The sequence below is a fragment of the Medicago truncatula genome, chromosome 2 (genome assembly GCF_003473485.1).
Source record: "Medicago truncatula cultivar Jemalong A17 chromosome 2, MtrunA17r5.0-ANR, whole genome shotgun sequence".
Lineage (NCBI taxonomy): Eukaryota > Viridiplantae > Streptophyta > Magnoliopsida > Fabales > Fabaceae > Medicago > Medicago truncatula.
Genome location: NC_053043.1, coordinates 3,919,267 through 3,935,636, shown reverse-complemented (window position 1 = coordinate 3,935,636; position 16,370 = coordinate 3,919,267). Strand labels below are relative to the sequence as shown.

Here is a 16,370-nt window from a genome sequence, read left to right as displayed (position 1 = left end):
AAGATCATGACACATGCAGCGTTGATTTAAAAATTAGTTTCAAAATTGAGTACACACATGAGTGGGAGGTGTAACAAGAAACATTTGTTGTGAGAGTCAAGTTTTTTTTTTTTTTTTTTTTTTTTTTTATAGTCCACGTGCATGTAACTACAAATATAGCAGTATCAACGTTATAGCACAACTTGCATCTCAAGACCACATTGTGGTTTCAGCAGGTGCCACAAAATCCTGTATGCAATATCAATTATGGTATAACACCACTATTTCTGCTATTTATCAACACTGTCGTATATACACACTACGTGAGAAATAATGTATAAAACTGGAGCTTCTTGTGATACATGATGTCTCAACTGCTAAGATTCTTGTAATGCATACATCAAACTTAGTAAATTAAATAAATATTTTTATGCAACGAAAATATATATATCAAACTGAGATTTAAATAAATGACTAAAGAATAAAGCTAATTCTAAACTTGATAAACATCGAATGAAATTTTGAACGTAGACCTATTGCATTGAGCCATTGACAGTACAACAGAATTTTAATTTAAAAAAAAGGGCAAGGTTAAGTTTCATTCCACCTACTCTTCAGTTAAGGAGAGAGATTATTTTTTTAAACAACAAAGGAAGGAAATGGTATTTGCCATGCATACTGCACAATCTACGTGAAAACAACAAAAGATAAACTAATGGGAGCTAAACTGAATCTAAACAGATTCAAATGAAATGAAGAAAATGCACAAGCTTTACCTTTCAAATATTCGCGGGAATTGAGAAATACAACATTTCAAAATCAATTTCCAGTCACAAAAAAATCATTCTTTCTTTCTCTTTACCAAATTGAAGACCAAAAAACCAGATACAGAACCAAGCTTAAGCAGAAGCCCGATTATTATTTTCTAGATAGAGTTGCTAACTAACAACAGGTTAGAACCAAATTACACATGTACTGATTATTTTCTAATATATACTTTTGCCTTTGCAGCACACCAGTGCTATTGTTTTATTAACAAAGGCGCCTCCTCATTACAATTTCTCTAGTATGTTAATTTTATGGCTTTCAATAATGTGGCCCTTTTCTAACATAATGAACACATAACTTATATACATGACATGCAAAAAAAAAAAATGTTAGATACATAGTCCATGCTTGTCATATAGTAAATGATAAGGGTTTTCTTCTATGCTTTGGAAATGAACAAAAATAGTAAAGTTAAAGGTAAAAAAAGTGAAGCAAATATTATCTATCCTACAAAGCTATGTAGAGAAAATAAATTTAGAGTCACGAAATCCAAACATCAAGCTTTTTGGTCATCCATATCTATAACTATATTCCCGAACTCTTCGGTCATCAATTTCGATATGTTGGATATGAGCCACCTTGCGCCAGTACTTTCCTGTCTTGGGCCGATCAAGTCTTGGAATAAAAAATGGGCATTCCTTGATATAGAGTTGATTTAGAGTGGAAGGAAGCCCCTGTTCAGGCAAGCACTGCAGCACGTCGCAACAAGTGTACGAAGAGCATTCAGCTGTTGAAACCCCTTGTCATCCAGCTTTTTGAGACTCTTCAATTTGCTGATGCGCAGAGTGATGATGTTTTTGGGAAGTAGATTCACATTCTGCACTTACATATGTGAAGTGTAGTCAAGGAATGGATCTAAGAGAAGGACAGTTGATCAATTTAAATTCCTTAAGAATGGGTAATCCATCTAGCAAATCATCTGGATGGACAACCAATGATTCACATCCCTCAATTACTAGGCTCTGCAGATTGTGTGGCAAAGACAACAATTGTGATGCCTTAGATACCATGCATGTTTCAAATAATATTTCTTGATCATCAGTAACTTGTGTTGTGACTGGAATGTGGGTTTGTTTCATGTTCTTGTGGTTTTGCCAACCTTGTTGTATCTCCAGATGCAGGTTTAACTGGTAGCCTGTTTCTTGTGGATGAAGTTCCTATCATTTCTTTAGAAGCACGTTCCAGTTTAGGAACTCAATACATAAAACGACAACATTTTTAGGAATTGTATGTAAAACACATGCAGATGTAGACACTTGCAAGTAAGATAACTACTTGAAATATTATTGGCTTAAATGCAGTTTTAGTCCCACTATTTTGACCAAACCACGATTTGTTCCCTTTCTAATTGTGCAATTTTAGTCACCCATTTCAGAAATTTTGACCATCTAATCTAATGATGATTTTGTTGAGCAAGAGGTTGAACATTCTGGTTCTCGCAACACATCACCTGTTGGCCGCCCCATTGATCCTCATGTAGCTTCCCATGAGGCTTCTGATGGGTCTCTTGATGGTGACGTTGAACATGAAATTAGCATTCAGGATGGTGCAGCACTACCGGTTGTTACAGAGATTCATAGTAGCGCTAGAATTCAACATGACCTGGAATTATGGCGCAAAGTTAAGGAGTATGATCAAAATGTTGTGGAAGTCCCTTTTATTCATGTGTTAACAAGGAAGCTGAAGCAGCACCTTAAAAAGACCATTATTGGTAAGCCCTACAAAACCCGCTCTACGGGTGATAATTCTACATCTGACCAATGATAGTTATGTATTGGAATGTCAGTGGTTTTGGCAACTCGGACACCAAAGTTTCCTTGAAGAATCTTTATGTATCTCATAAACTTGTTTTATTTTCTTGGCTGAACCTATGATTAGTTTCTCGCATGTTCCTTCTTGGTATTGGCATGGTATTGGAGTTACTAAGAGTTGTCTAAATGATAAAGGACATTTGTTACCAAACTTATGGGCTCTTTGGGGAGATGAGGAGAATGCTATTGTAAATTTTGTCTCTGGTCAATGCATCTCTATTGACGTATCAGATTTTCAGCAGGATTTTTATGCGGATCGGTGTGGTTTAACTCGGTTTAGATTGCCGTAGGTGGCTGTTATTTTGGATATTCTTCTCTTTTGTCTGTTTTTGTTGGTTTTCTGTTTTTTGAGGGTTTTGGCCTAGTCCCCCCTTGTATTTTCCCCCCTTTTTTTAATAAAATTTGAGATTGACGGTATAGGATGAGAGTTCATCGGGGTGCCAACCTAGTTGGGATGTCGTTGCTTCTCCTTGATGTCTGCCCTCTCTCTCGGTTTACCTAAAAAAAAGTTTATATTTTGAAAAAATAGAAACACTACATTGATGTTTATATTTTGAAAAAATAGAAACACTACATTGATGTTTATATTTTGAAAAAATAAAAACACTACATTGATGTTTATATTTTGAAAATAGTCATGAGTTACCAATATTTTACCATATCGACTTTTTCTCATATATGTTTATAATTTTTTTCCGTATATATAAGTACATAAAATCTACAACGGTAGCACTGCAAACATTAAACGGTGTTTTGTATATAAAATAAAACATTATTTAATAGAAGCACTACTTAGTGTTGATATTTTGAAAGTAGTCATGAGCTTTCAAAATATTAAAATTAACTTAGACATTAAATATTTCCATTGAGTCAAACTCTATTTTGTCTAAAAAAAACTAGACATTAGTTATTTCTACCAAAAAATATTAAAAAATATTTTAAAAAATTAAATGATATAATTAATGGATAAGATCAAAGTAGTATAGTATTTTGAGATTTGTATTCCAAAATTATTAGTCATGAGTTTTCAAAATATTAAAATTAATTTAGGGTGTGTTTGATTTGCAAAACAGTAAATACTTGATAGAACAGTATAAGACAGAACAACACAACACAAGGCAGAACAACATAGGATAAATTTTTATGGCATTGAATAATATTTTGTTTTATACGATTTTTGGGGAGCAAAATGCTATTTTGGTATTTTAGACAACTTGTACGTGGAACAAAAAGTTGTGTTGTGGTTTGGTGAGGGACAAACATGTGAGTTTTTGTCCTGTTTCTTGCCTCCAGTTTGTCATATACCTGAAACAGTTTTACAAATCAAACACTGGACAACTAGAATTGTTTTGTCATGTCCTTTATTTTTTAGCAAATCAAACGCATCCTTAAACATTAATTATTTCTATTGAGTCAAACTCTATTTTGTCTAAAAAAACTAGACATTCATTATTTCTACCAAAAAATATTAGAAATTATTTAAAAAATTAAAAGATATATTTAGTGGATAAGATCAAAGTAGTATATCTAATTTTTTGAGATATTTATTCCAAAATTATTTCTAATGAGTCAAACTCTATTTTGTTTAAAAAAATTAGACATTATTTAAAAAATTAAATGATATATTTAGTGGATAAGATCAAAGTAATATATCTAATTTTTTTGAGATATTTTATCGAAAATGAATCATAAGGTGGAGTTTGGACTCATATAAGAGGATGTCAAATGTGAATTTCTTTAATTATAACTCGTAAAAGATATGTGCATTCACACTGATCGCGTAACATTTCGTTAATTATATAAAAACCAATTACATTGGTAATATTGTGAAATACTCTCTCTCTCGTCCTTTTTATAATAAAAAATTATTTTTTTAGGTTCGTTGATTAATTGATGTATATGGTCTATCATATATATCTGATACATCAGTTATGTAATGTAATATAAAAAGTTAGTTGTTTCTTATAAAAATGATCAAATGGAGTATTTAAAGATATTAAATGAAATTTATTAGCATTAATGTAATGTTTAATATTTTTTTTCTTTTATATGCAAAAGTCTGTAAAATACTTAAACCGAGCTCGCTCTTGATTTTATTTGCTTATATATATGGGAGCAAATTTTTATATATTGATATGAGAAGGTCCATATGATAAATTTTTTGAAAACTCATTACTATTTTCAAAATATCAACATTAATGTAATGCTTTTATTTGATAAAATTTATCTTATATACAAAACCCCGTAAAATATCTGCACCACACTAGTTGCAGAGATTGTATCTGTTTATATATAAGAAAGTAAATTTTTTATATTGATATGATAATTTTGATATGATAAAGTTTTTGAAAACCTGTGACTATTATCAAAATACCAACATGAATGGTGTTTCTATTATATTTTTTTTTATTTTATATGCAAATTATTCAGATTAAAAAAAATTAAAAAGAGGAGAATAAACTATTTTCTTATACTTATGTCATAATACATTGTTTTTTTTTATATTATTTAACAGCGAATTGATGAAGATTTTTGACACAAAGTTATGAAGATTTAACTTAAGATAATTACTGAACTTTGAAGGCCATTAAATTCAATATATCAGTAGTAGATGTGAAGTACATATTTTTTCTTTTAAATTAAAAAAATAAAATAAAAAACTGTTTATCGATTTTTAAGCCATAAACTCCTCATTTTCTTATAATTAAAAATCGATTTAGTTTTAATTGACCATTAAACCCACAAATTCAAGAAGATTATGAGTTTAACCGAGGTTAATTGATTAATTTTGGTGACTATTACCAACGATGAACCAAAGCCTAATGGCCTTCTCAACGATGAAAATATTATCCAAAGGGGACATAAACGATTTTGGCCTTCTCAACGATTTTGGTGACTATATAATAAAAAGAAAATAATAACAAAAAGAGAAAGGGGACATAAACCAAAGCCTTCTCAACGATGAAAGATACACAAAAATGGGGAGAAAACCTTTAATCCAGGAAATCGAAAAAACAAGAAAAAGAAAGCAAAATAAAGGGATAAGGAAAAGAAAAAAAAAAGAAATGCAACCAAAAAAAAAGAACTTGAATCAATCCAGTTTCTACGGTACACCCTTCAATTAAGGTGTACCAGTACACCTATTTCATAAATCTATAAGTTAACGATAATTTTTACGTGATAAAGAGATATTTATCGACTTTTATATTTTAGAAAATATTATCCCATAAGAAAAAACATCATTTCATTTTTTATAAGAATTATACTAAATTTTTTAACATTTTATTGAAAAAAATAATCAATATTCACTATTATGAGTAATAAAAATTAAAAAATTTAAATTTTGCTTTGCCGACACTTTTGAAAAATAAAATATAATTATTATAATTATAAATGATAGAAAATATTTTTTTCTAAAGAAAATAAATCATTAAAGTATTCATTTAAATACACGGATGTACCGGTACACTCAAAATTATCGAGTGTACGGTAGAAATTGCCTCAACTTTATATATTGTTACAAATAACCTTACTTTAATATATACATATATTCAATGATAGATGGTTGATTTTGAAAAGTGGTCGGTCTTTGAAGAAATAAAATAGTTTTTAGTTTATCTTTAGGAAAAAAATCTTTTGTTAAGGTTGTATAACAAAGAGACACATAAAACAAATCTATAACTCCGCTCAATCGCAAAGCAGATAGAAGGTCACAGTAGTGTCAGTTGTATGCGTTGGTATCTATTAAACATTATGAATATTTTATGAACTAGATCATCTTCTCCTTATCACATAGTTTAGTTTAACTCGATGGTTTGGGTAAGCTTGCTCATTTCTATCTTCATACTTACAAACAATTTAAGTGGAAATAAATGCATGTAATGCATAAATAAAGGAAGGAAAAACAGAGACACACTAGAGTGGGTTAGGGTTAGTTTATGGTGAGATAATGAGAGAAACAGATATAAGTCACGTCTTAGTACCTCTTTTTTGAATCGTCCTGTCACATATATTTATACACACACACCACTAAATAGTAAGGAACAAAGGCTATTGCTAAGTTCTTTTTTCTTCCTATATTTATGCTTTATTTTCCTTATAGCATATCACAGTTAATGTTATATCATGCAGTTATTGCACCAAATGCATTTCTCATTGAAACACCCACCTCTGTTGTGTATATTATGAAGCTATATTTACTATTTTTTTTAGAAGCATCTTACTGCTTCACGAGCTGCTCCATGGCAGCTTCTTGAAACATTTCATACAACAAACAATTATTGAAACAGAGATAAGAAGCTAAAGTAATGACATATAGAAAGAAAAAAAAAATTAAGTTTGTGGGGCATTTTGCACATAAGTGCAAAACTTCAGGGGGTATTTGCAAAACGTTATGTTGGCTAAAAGAATATTTTGACAGAGGGGGTAAATTTATTAACATTGTACAATTTTAGAGGGATAATTGAAGTTTTGTTAATATCAGGGAATAATTGACGAAACTTACAAAGAATAATTGTCTATTTACACATAAAATAACATAGCAACCATGCACATATTGCATGATAGTAATAAAGCAAGCTAGTAAATTAAGTGATTGAGATTAAGCGATAACGAGCTCCCACTAACAATGAATCATTCAAAAAATTATAAATTTGAATCTTAACTGAATTAATTGTTGATTAGACTTTACCAAGTCAATAAAATAAATTGTGCACCAATACATAACAAAAAATACAGTTGCAAATAAAACAAATTACTATAGAATTTAAAAGAGAATATGTTAAGTCATCCATTTTCTCATCTCAGTATGGAACCATTCCATCAATTCATTCAACAAAGACATCACTCCCTTTTCATGCATGCATTGAAATTAAAATAATTCAACTTAATTCTCGTTTATTAATCTATAATTTAACTTTTCTTTTCGCACAATAACTCCTTTATAGAAAACCAATTCGTCACAATACTTCACTTGATAATATAATTGTAAATATAATAATATCATTATATATATGTAATATTTCAAAACAACCTTACTCAACTCAGAACTCCTTTGTGCAATTTATCTTTAATGGTAATAATAAACCGAAAAGAAAAATACTCTAGGGTTCAATGTTTGCACAATCAAGCAGACCAACATACCCAATATATAATATAAAACACACACACACATATATTATATATATATATATATATATATATTCTACTTAGACCTTTTATTCAAAAAAACGAAACAAGATAGATTAATTTCTCAGAGCTATGCTTTCTATCTTTGGATTTTCTAGGTGCAGCAACAACATGAATAAGATCACTGAGGAGGATTGAACTCTGACAGATCATGCCATTGATTTAGAGCCAAAGAAGCAGATCCACTAGCCCCAGCACCAACACTACCATTACCACCAGCACCAGCACCAGCACCACGGCTACCACCAACACCAACATCACCACGGCTACCACCAGCACCAGCACCAACACCATTAATTGAAGTGGTGCTGATAGTACTCCATAAAGATTGATCAGAGGCTCTGTTGTTACCACTATTGATGAAGCTTTGAGGCCAATTTTCATTATAAGCAGTAGAAACAGTAGCAACAGAAGTAGTAGCATTAACCATGGTAGATGGAGGAATCAAATTCAAACCTCGTGGTTGAGAGGTAAACATTGGTCCTGATCCATTACCACCTAGTTGAAAGAATTGTTGCGGAGGTGGACGATTTTGTCCTTGTGATGAGCTTACAAGAGCAGCAGCAGCAACATTGAAACCTTGTAAAAGGCTCAAATTTGAAGAAGAACCAAGACCAAGACCAACTCCAACACCAAGATTCTGAGACTGTTCAAAAGTGTGTGATGCAGAGTGTGCTGATGGATTTGAATTTAAAGAATGATTAAATGCAGCAAAAGGCGACATGTAACCAACAACACCTCCTTGATAAAAAGAAGCAGCAGAGGAAAATGAAGCAAAAACAGAAGAAGAGTTTTTAGCCATAGCAGCCATGGTCAACTGATCGGTTGATTGTGGCAGTGTTGGCTGAGACAGAGAAGAATTACTTGATGGTGTTGAGGATGATGGAGTTTTGGATTTCTTTCCCTTACGACAACCACCACCAATAGGAACATTTCTCAATGTTCCACCTTGAGTCCAGTACCTTCTGCATGTTTTGCAGAAGAAACGAGGCTGAGATAGGCTATAGTTGTTGTAATAGCAGAACTTGGTGTTGAATGAATCACACCTAGGACACTTCTGAGGTTGAGGATGAGCTTGAACAAGCTTACTCATCTCACCTCTTCTTCCACCATCTCCACTTTCTTGCTCCATCTCTCAGTTTTTATTTGAGTGTGCGTTTTCTAAACAGAGACGTGCCATATTTATAATCAAAAATAAGAAAACAAAAACCGGTTGCTACTGCTATTGGTTGGTTTCTGGTTTTTCTTACGATGCAACCATTAAGGGAAAAGTGTTTGAAAAGTTTGATTTTTTCGGATTTTTTTGAGTCTGAATTAAGAAATTGTTCTACTTGTCTCTGCAAAATTAATATGAAAATCTACCTTGACCAAAACAACGGCGATCTTTTACCCTTTGCATGAATGAACCTACCCAAATTTTTAATAAAATAAAATCAACTAAGGATTTAATTTTTTCCATCTATGAAATTATGAGAATATATATATCTACATCAATATTGGTATTATTTTCAATATGTTCAACACATGAAAAATCTTAATTGATTTTTTTTTTTTTGGGGAAATCTTAATTATTCTACATTAAATGTTTTTGGATGGATTAATTAATTTAAAGGAATGGAGAAAAAAAGATGATCAACAAGCATCCAAAAATGTGAATGGTTTCATATTTGGAATATTTGACTGGGGAGGAAAAAATTATGAATTACTGAGATTTTTTGGAAACTCTTATAAGGAAACAAAGAAAAAAAGAGAAGAAACAAAAACAACACTTGAGATTATAGTTCCACATACATGAATGAAAATTTTCCCTATCAGTTTCAGTTGTGTTGACCAGGATTTCAACCAAAGAAGAGAAAAAGGTGAGAAGAGAATTGTACAGGAAAACATTGTAGAGTAGGGTAAGGACCACAATGAGGTGGCACTAGTCAAAGAAATGGGACCCTATTATATCAAACGGCTATAATTGTGCTTTTTTTAAAGAGCTCTAATTAAAATTGTTTTTTCCGAGTTATGTAAATTATTAATAATTAAATATTTAATTTAAATGTAATTTTATTTACTCTTGTATTGAATTATGATAAAGCAAGGAAAAAGAAAGAGAAAGAATAAATTGTTTCATTCTCCCTCTTTTTTTTTTTTTTTTTTTTTTTATCTCTTTATCATAATTGATCATAATTCATGGTATTTATATATGTTTTGTCTTTCATTAATTTTTAATTTAATACAGGAGAATATTTTGTTCTTTTTTAATTCAGTCAAGAAAACATTAGTATTACATTTATTCAAAAAAAAAAACATTAGTATTCTATTTTTTTTTAGATGAATCAAGACATTAGTAATGTTAACAATTAGTTTTAGTATAATAAAGTGGAATGTTTTTTTTATTAATTTAATATTATAAATTTCTTAACCTTTAACTTTGGGTGAGGCCTACATTACACTCTCTTGTTTAGAGGGTAATTTACCCTCTCATGATATCAACCAATCAAAATGTAATATACATAAGTAACATTAAATGTCAAATAAATGAGTAGATTTTTTCTAAAAATAAAAGAGTTAATCTTAATAATTATTTTTTTTGAAGGAGAGTTAATCTTAATCATAAGGTAACTTTTAATACTTTTAATTTTTATTTAATTTTTTTTTTAAACAACAAATGATTTAATTTTTTTTTATATTAAGGTGTTCAATCTTAATTAATTTACACTACAAGACTTATAACAAATAAAATTTTACATCAAATTTCTTTCATCTGAATGTCCTTAAATTCATCATTTACATTCATAAAATTTCTTCCATTCTAGAACCCCGAACGTGAAAACAAAAACATCTCCTTCTTTCAAATTTCTTCTTCTTTATTCTTCCATATTGATCAATTTTTGTTTCTTTTTCATTCTTCTTCCCATTTTGATTGTTTAATTTTGTCGTTCCAAATTGCCGCAATTTCCAATTATCGTTGTTTCTAGAACCGCGTCAGGTATCGTGACTTATTTTTTTTATTTAAGCAGCCAACCTAATAAAATCTGTTAACACGCATAGACCTGTCTCACTATCAGCAAAAGCCTTTAAGTCCAAATAAAAGAACAAAAGTCTCATCACATAACCATTTCAGCAGCAACCAAAAAAATGGTAGCAAACTCCCACAACATCACAGCGGCAACACCTGCTAGCAGCCCTCAAAGTACAACGGATGATTTACTCAATTGTTATAATTAACTACCTCATAACCAAGAAAAATCAAATCAAAAAGAAAAATCAAGTCATCATACCTAACGTTGTACTGAAAATAACGGCAATTCTCACGATATTTGAAATCATGACGATTCTCACGAAAATTGAAAAATGCGGCAGTTGGGAACGACAAAATTGAACAATCAAAATGGTAGGAATAAATTTTATGAATATAACTGATAAATTTAAGGACAATCAGATGAAAGAAATTTGATGTGAAATTTTAATTATTCTAAGTCAGTCCTGTAGTGTAAATTAATTAAAATTGAACACCTAAATATAATTAAGGCAATATTACATTATGGGTCCTTTATCTGATTTATTTGTAACACTTTGGTCCTTTGTCTTTATTTTTTCCTGTTTAGGTCCTTTATCTCTCTTAAAAGCACATATACATCTTTTTTCGCATTTTTTTTATTAAAAAATACATAATTTTATTTTTAAAAATATATTTTTATTAAAACTGAAAAAAATCCAAAAATATGATGAAGATGTTCATCATCTTCATCTTCTTCCTTTGAATCTTCATCATCTTCTTTAAATAAAAAAAAATCTACTACAATATATCTCCAAATATCGTGAATTAATGTTATATTCACTTCAAATCTTATTTTAAACACAAAAATCAAAACTTTAATTTCACAAATGTTGCAAGGCGGATGGTGGAGGCTTAGTCACTAGCGGAAGGGTTAGGCTTTACGAAAGTTAAGATTATTTTGGAAACAACAAAATTGATGTGCAAAGCTGGGGTTATTTTTATGTCGGACTTGAATATTGAGTTAGAAAATAATAATAATATACAGCGTGACAATTTATATAACTAATTTTTTTTTATTTTTTTTTGTGATGAAACTAAATCTCTTTTTCTATAGGGGTTTGATTTTTGTGTTTAAAAGAATATTTGAGGTGAATATAACATTAATTCATGATATTTGGAGATATATTTGTGTAGAAATTTTTTTGATTCAATGAAGATGATGAAGATTCAAAGGAAGAAGATGAAGATGATGAACATCTTCATCATATTTCTGGATTTGTTTCATTTTTAATAAAAAGATATTTTAAAAAATAAAATTTTGTATTTTTTTTAATAAAAATATGAGAAAAAGGATGTATATGTGCTTTTATAAGAGATAAAAGACCTAAGCGGAAAAAAATAAAGATAAAGGACCCAAATGTAACAAATAAATAAGATAAATGATCTTCAATGTAATCATGTCTATAATTAAATAAAAATTAAAAGTATTAAAAGTTACCTTATGATTATAATTGATTCTTTTTTTAGAAAAAATTGACTCATTTATGACATTTAATGTTGCCAATGTATATTGGTTGATATCATGAGAGGGTAAAATACCCTCTAAATAAGAGAGGGTAATCTAAAAAAAACCGTAACTTTGGGGTCTATTATTAATTAGTAAATTTTTCTTTTTCAAATAACAGTGACATAATTATAAGATCAGGAACCATTAATAACTTATACTACCTCCATCCATAATTATAAGATTATTTTGACAAAATCACGAAAATTAAAGAAAGTTGATTGTATTATTAAATTTGTTTTTTTCTCTCGCTAAACCCTAAACCAGGAGAAAAAACATACATCAAGAGGAAACAACGACATCCCAACTAGTATTAAATTTGTTTGCAATTACTATTGTTTTTATAATTATATCATTTAAGAGAGAGAGTTGATTTATATTTTTAACAAAGTATTTATTGCTGATTGAAGAAAAATATGTAAAATAAATAATGGTATGTCAGTACATAAATAATTAATGTAGTTATTCAAAAAAATAATAATGTAATTGGAAATAACAAAAGGGTATTATAATTAAAGACGGAGGTAGTATAAGACATACACCCTTCAATTATTATAATAAGTAAAAAGTCATTTTTTAAGCTTATTAAATAATTAATGTATTTCTTGTAAAAAAAATTAATGTATTTGGTTTATAATATTGACCTCATACATCACTTATTAGTTTAGTCAAGAAAACATTAATATACATTAACAATTAATTTTAGTATTTTTTTAGGTGATCAGGGTTTGAACCCCAGACCTTACATATATTATGCATTGTCCCTATCAACTAAGTTAAACTCGTGAAGATAATTAATTTTTTTTTTGGTTACATAATTAATTTTAGTATAAGAGTATGGACTATGGAGTGTTGTTATTTTTTATTAACCTTTAAGATTGGGGTCTATTATCAATTAGCAACGTTTTCTTTTTCAAAAAATTGAGGAATTATAAATTATTTTAATAACGATTACATTAATAGGTATTTAATTTAAATGTCCTTTGTAGAATTTAAATCATGTACCTTAACGTTATATTATTAATGTACTACATGTTAACTTGTGTTTTAGGACACATGTTAAACAACTCAAAAGTAGTTCATGTGAACTTAGTTAAGTTGATTTGGACAATGCATAATATATGCAAGGTCCAGGATTAAAATCCCGGCCATCACAAAAAAAAAAACTCAAAAGTAGATATTTTTCTTAAATTTTGTGCATTTAGTTAATTAAAAGTAAAAAAATTAAATTCAAATGCATTAATTACAACAATATTTCTACTTCTGACTCATTAACTTGTGGTTTAAGAGCACAAGTTAGCATTTCCTTTTTTGTAAAAAAAAAAAAAGTTAGCATTTCCTTTAATTTTTAATAACTTAGACATACATCATCCGGCCACTTTTATAAGAAAAATTGATTTTTTTTTCCTTCTTATAATAGTGACCAGAGGATGTAATTAGTATTATATTATTCATTAATTTTTAATTTAATATAGGAGAGTAATTTTAATTTTTAAATTAATTCAGAAAAAATTGCGTTCACAAAGTCGTAACAAATTACTATCATATTATTTTCTGCAAATGAGTCACTAAAAAAAAGTGTCACTATTGAATACTTAAATTAAACTTTTAATATCTTAAATTGAAAATAAAAAATAATTATATTTTTTTTACAGAATGAAAATAATTATAATTAACTAATCATAATCAATAACAATATATAAAGAGAATGCAAGATTTTTTTTGACTGAATTTTTCATTAATCCAATTATAATCGTAAACAAATTTTCCTTCAAGAATATTATATTGTTGGAGTTATTGAAAGAAATAAAATGATCAAATAGACGAGACGGAGTGCACGTTTGAATGCTAAATGAATATAATAATATATAGTAGTTTAGTTATAGTTTTGATCTCTCTCTTTTAACTCATTAATACATTTGGTCCTTCTCTTTGTAATCTCTTAGTTTTGATCTCTCCTTTAGGTTTTTGGACTTAAAAAATAATGAAGTGACATATTTTAAATATCATGGTATGCGGTTTGATGATGTGGGATCATTCAAGTGGGCTAAATATTTATATAATTTTGAGTCCAAAAGTCTGAGTGAGGGACTGAAGGCGAGTAATTTTAAAATAGTGTGACTAAATTCATTAGTGGGTTATGGGGATCAAAATCGTAATGAACTCTAGATCAATATTGAACCTAGTACTAATACATAAGTAAAATGTTTAAAAAAAAAAATTGTGTTTTAAAAATACAAATCAATGGTAAGTTCTATTTAATTTTTCCTAAAATAATAATCATTTATCTCTCAATATTGTTCAATTATAAAGATTAATATCTTAAGTCCGAAAGAATCATAAAGGATGGAAAAAAAAACTCATGAAGAGATTTAACATTGTTATATTTGGAGGTTTGTATTGGTGCTGAAGACCAGTAATTAAGTTTGAAGAGATCTCTTGCCATCAAATCCAAGCGCTCGTGAGTTTGTTTCAAGTTATATTTGTTCTTTCCTGAGAATAAAATGATAGAAATATATAGACATATGTTTGTTACAAGTTTACTAAATTTTATTCTCAGGTTTAAAATGTTCCTGGGAATAGAAAAAAATTCCCAAAGAAAATGGTGGGAATAAAGTTCCCTTGGAGATGAGAATAAATTCATATATAGTTACCTATTATAATCCCTATTTTTATGGTTCCTGTGAATATTATAAAGTTAACCAAACATATTTTTTCTAAATATCTTGGAATAAAATTCCCATCTTTATATTTCAAGGAATGTTATTCCTAAAAATAAATATGGTAAACTTGAAACAAACACACATATAACAATTACTCCGGTATGATTCTAAAATTTAATAATTAAGTACTATATTAACCATTTATTTTAATTTAATATAGATATTTTTTTTAATTTATCAGGAAAAATAATTCTTTCAATTTTGAGAGACTACTATCATATGAGTTCTTCTAATCTATATAAGACATGGTTAGTATTATATTGACCATTAATTTATGATTTAATAATGCCAATTTTTTTTTTAATGCAATACATGCAATTTTTTTCTTTCATTTTTGTCGCTCTTTTTTATAGATAGGCACAATGATAATAGCTAGTTGAGAATTCACACACACATAAATGAAGGAACCGAAATTCGAATCCTGATCATAATATTTGACCTAACAATTTTGATATTTTTATTGTTTGAGTTAGGACACATGAACCCAATTTTAGCTTTTTTTTTGGGTACAAAGTTTAGCATTTTACTATCATATCATGAGTGTTAATGTATACAAGACATAATTTTTTTTTAACGAGGTATACAAGACATAATTAATATCATACTAACCATTAATTTTATGTTTAATATCAACTATCATATTAGTGCTAATATTATATTACTAATATAATATATTTTGTCCAAAATTTCAGGTCAATTAAAAATGTCAAAATTGCTAGTTTGGATGTTTTAATCCGGGTAAGAACCATAAACGCTCCATTTGTGTGTATGCATTTTTAATTGTTTTATTGTCGATAACTGTTAGAGGCCAAAAATTTAACGATCAATTTTATTTTTTCGTCTCTAATTTCCGTCGTTATTTCAATAATATTATAAAAAAAATTAGGGAATTTTGTTCTAGGATGCGCTACATAGGAAGAAAAATGGAAAAACAGATAATACAATAGAAATATATATATTCAAAACAAATAAAAATGAGAAAATGACAAAAAAAAAATCATATGATTAAACGATTTACTTTTTGGTTTGTACATGATATCATTTCGTACTCTTTTTATCCTCGTTTGACTGCCCATATTTGACCATTTCTCACGAAGATATGTTGACCGGTCTAAAGACCATTTCATTGGTGAATCTGAAATTTGGTTCTTAAACACAATGGTTTTTATTTTTCCTTCTCTATTAGAGTGTCTAAATAGATTCCAATTATCCACATTGTTCATTTTATAGTATTAGTGCTTAATAAGCACCAACTTTCTTCAACTCATCCTAAAACAAAATATAAAAAA

At 28.7% G+C, this 16,370-nt stretch overlaps 1 protein-coding gene across 1 annotated transcript; it reads right to left on the bottom strand.

The window, feature by feature from the left end:
- Positions 1-7,827: 7,827 nt before the first annotated feature.
- Positions 7,828-8,943, bottom strand: LOC11445593 (dof zinc finger protein DOF5.6). The gene has a single exon (XM_003593556.3). The coding sequence runs from the start codon at positions 8,935-8,937 to the stop codon at positions 7,927-7,929; it is 1,011 nt and encodes a 336-aa protein (XP_003593604.1). The 5' UTR covers positions 8,938-8,943; the 3' UTR covers positions 7,828-7,926.
- Between the last annotated feature and the right edge of the window lie 7,427 nt (positions 8,944-16,370).

What these genes read in the sequence shown, in the direction of transcription:
- LOC11445593 (XM_003593556.3), bottom strand. Translation starts at nt 8,937, where the DNA reads ATGGAGCAAGAAAGTGGAGATGGTGGAAGAAGAGGTGAGATGAGTAAG.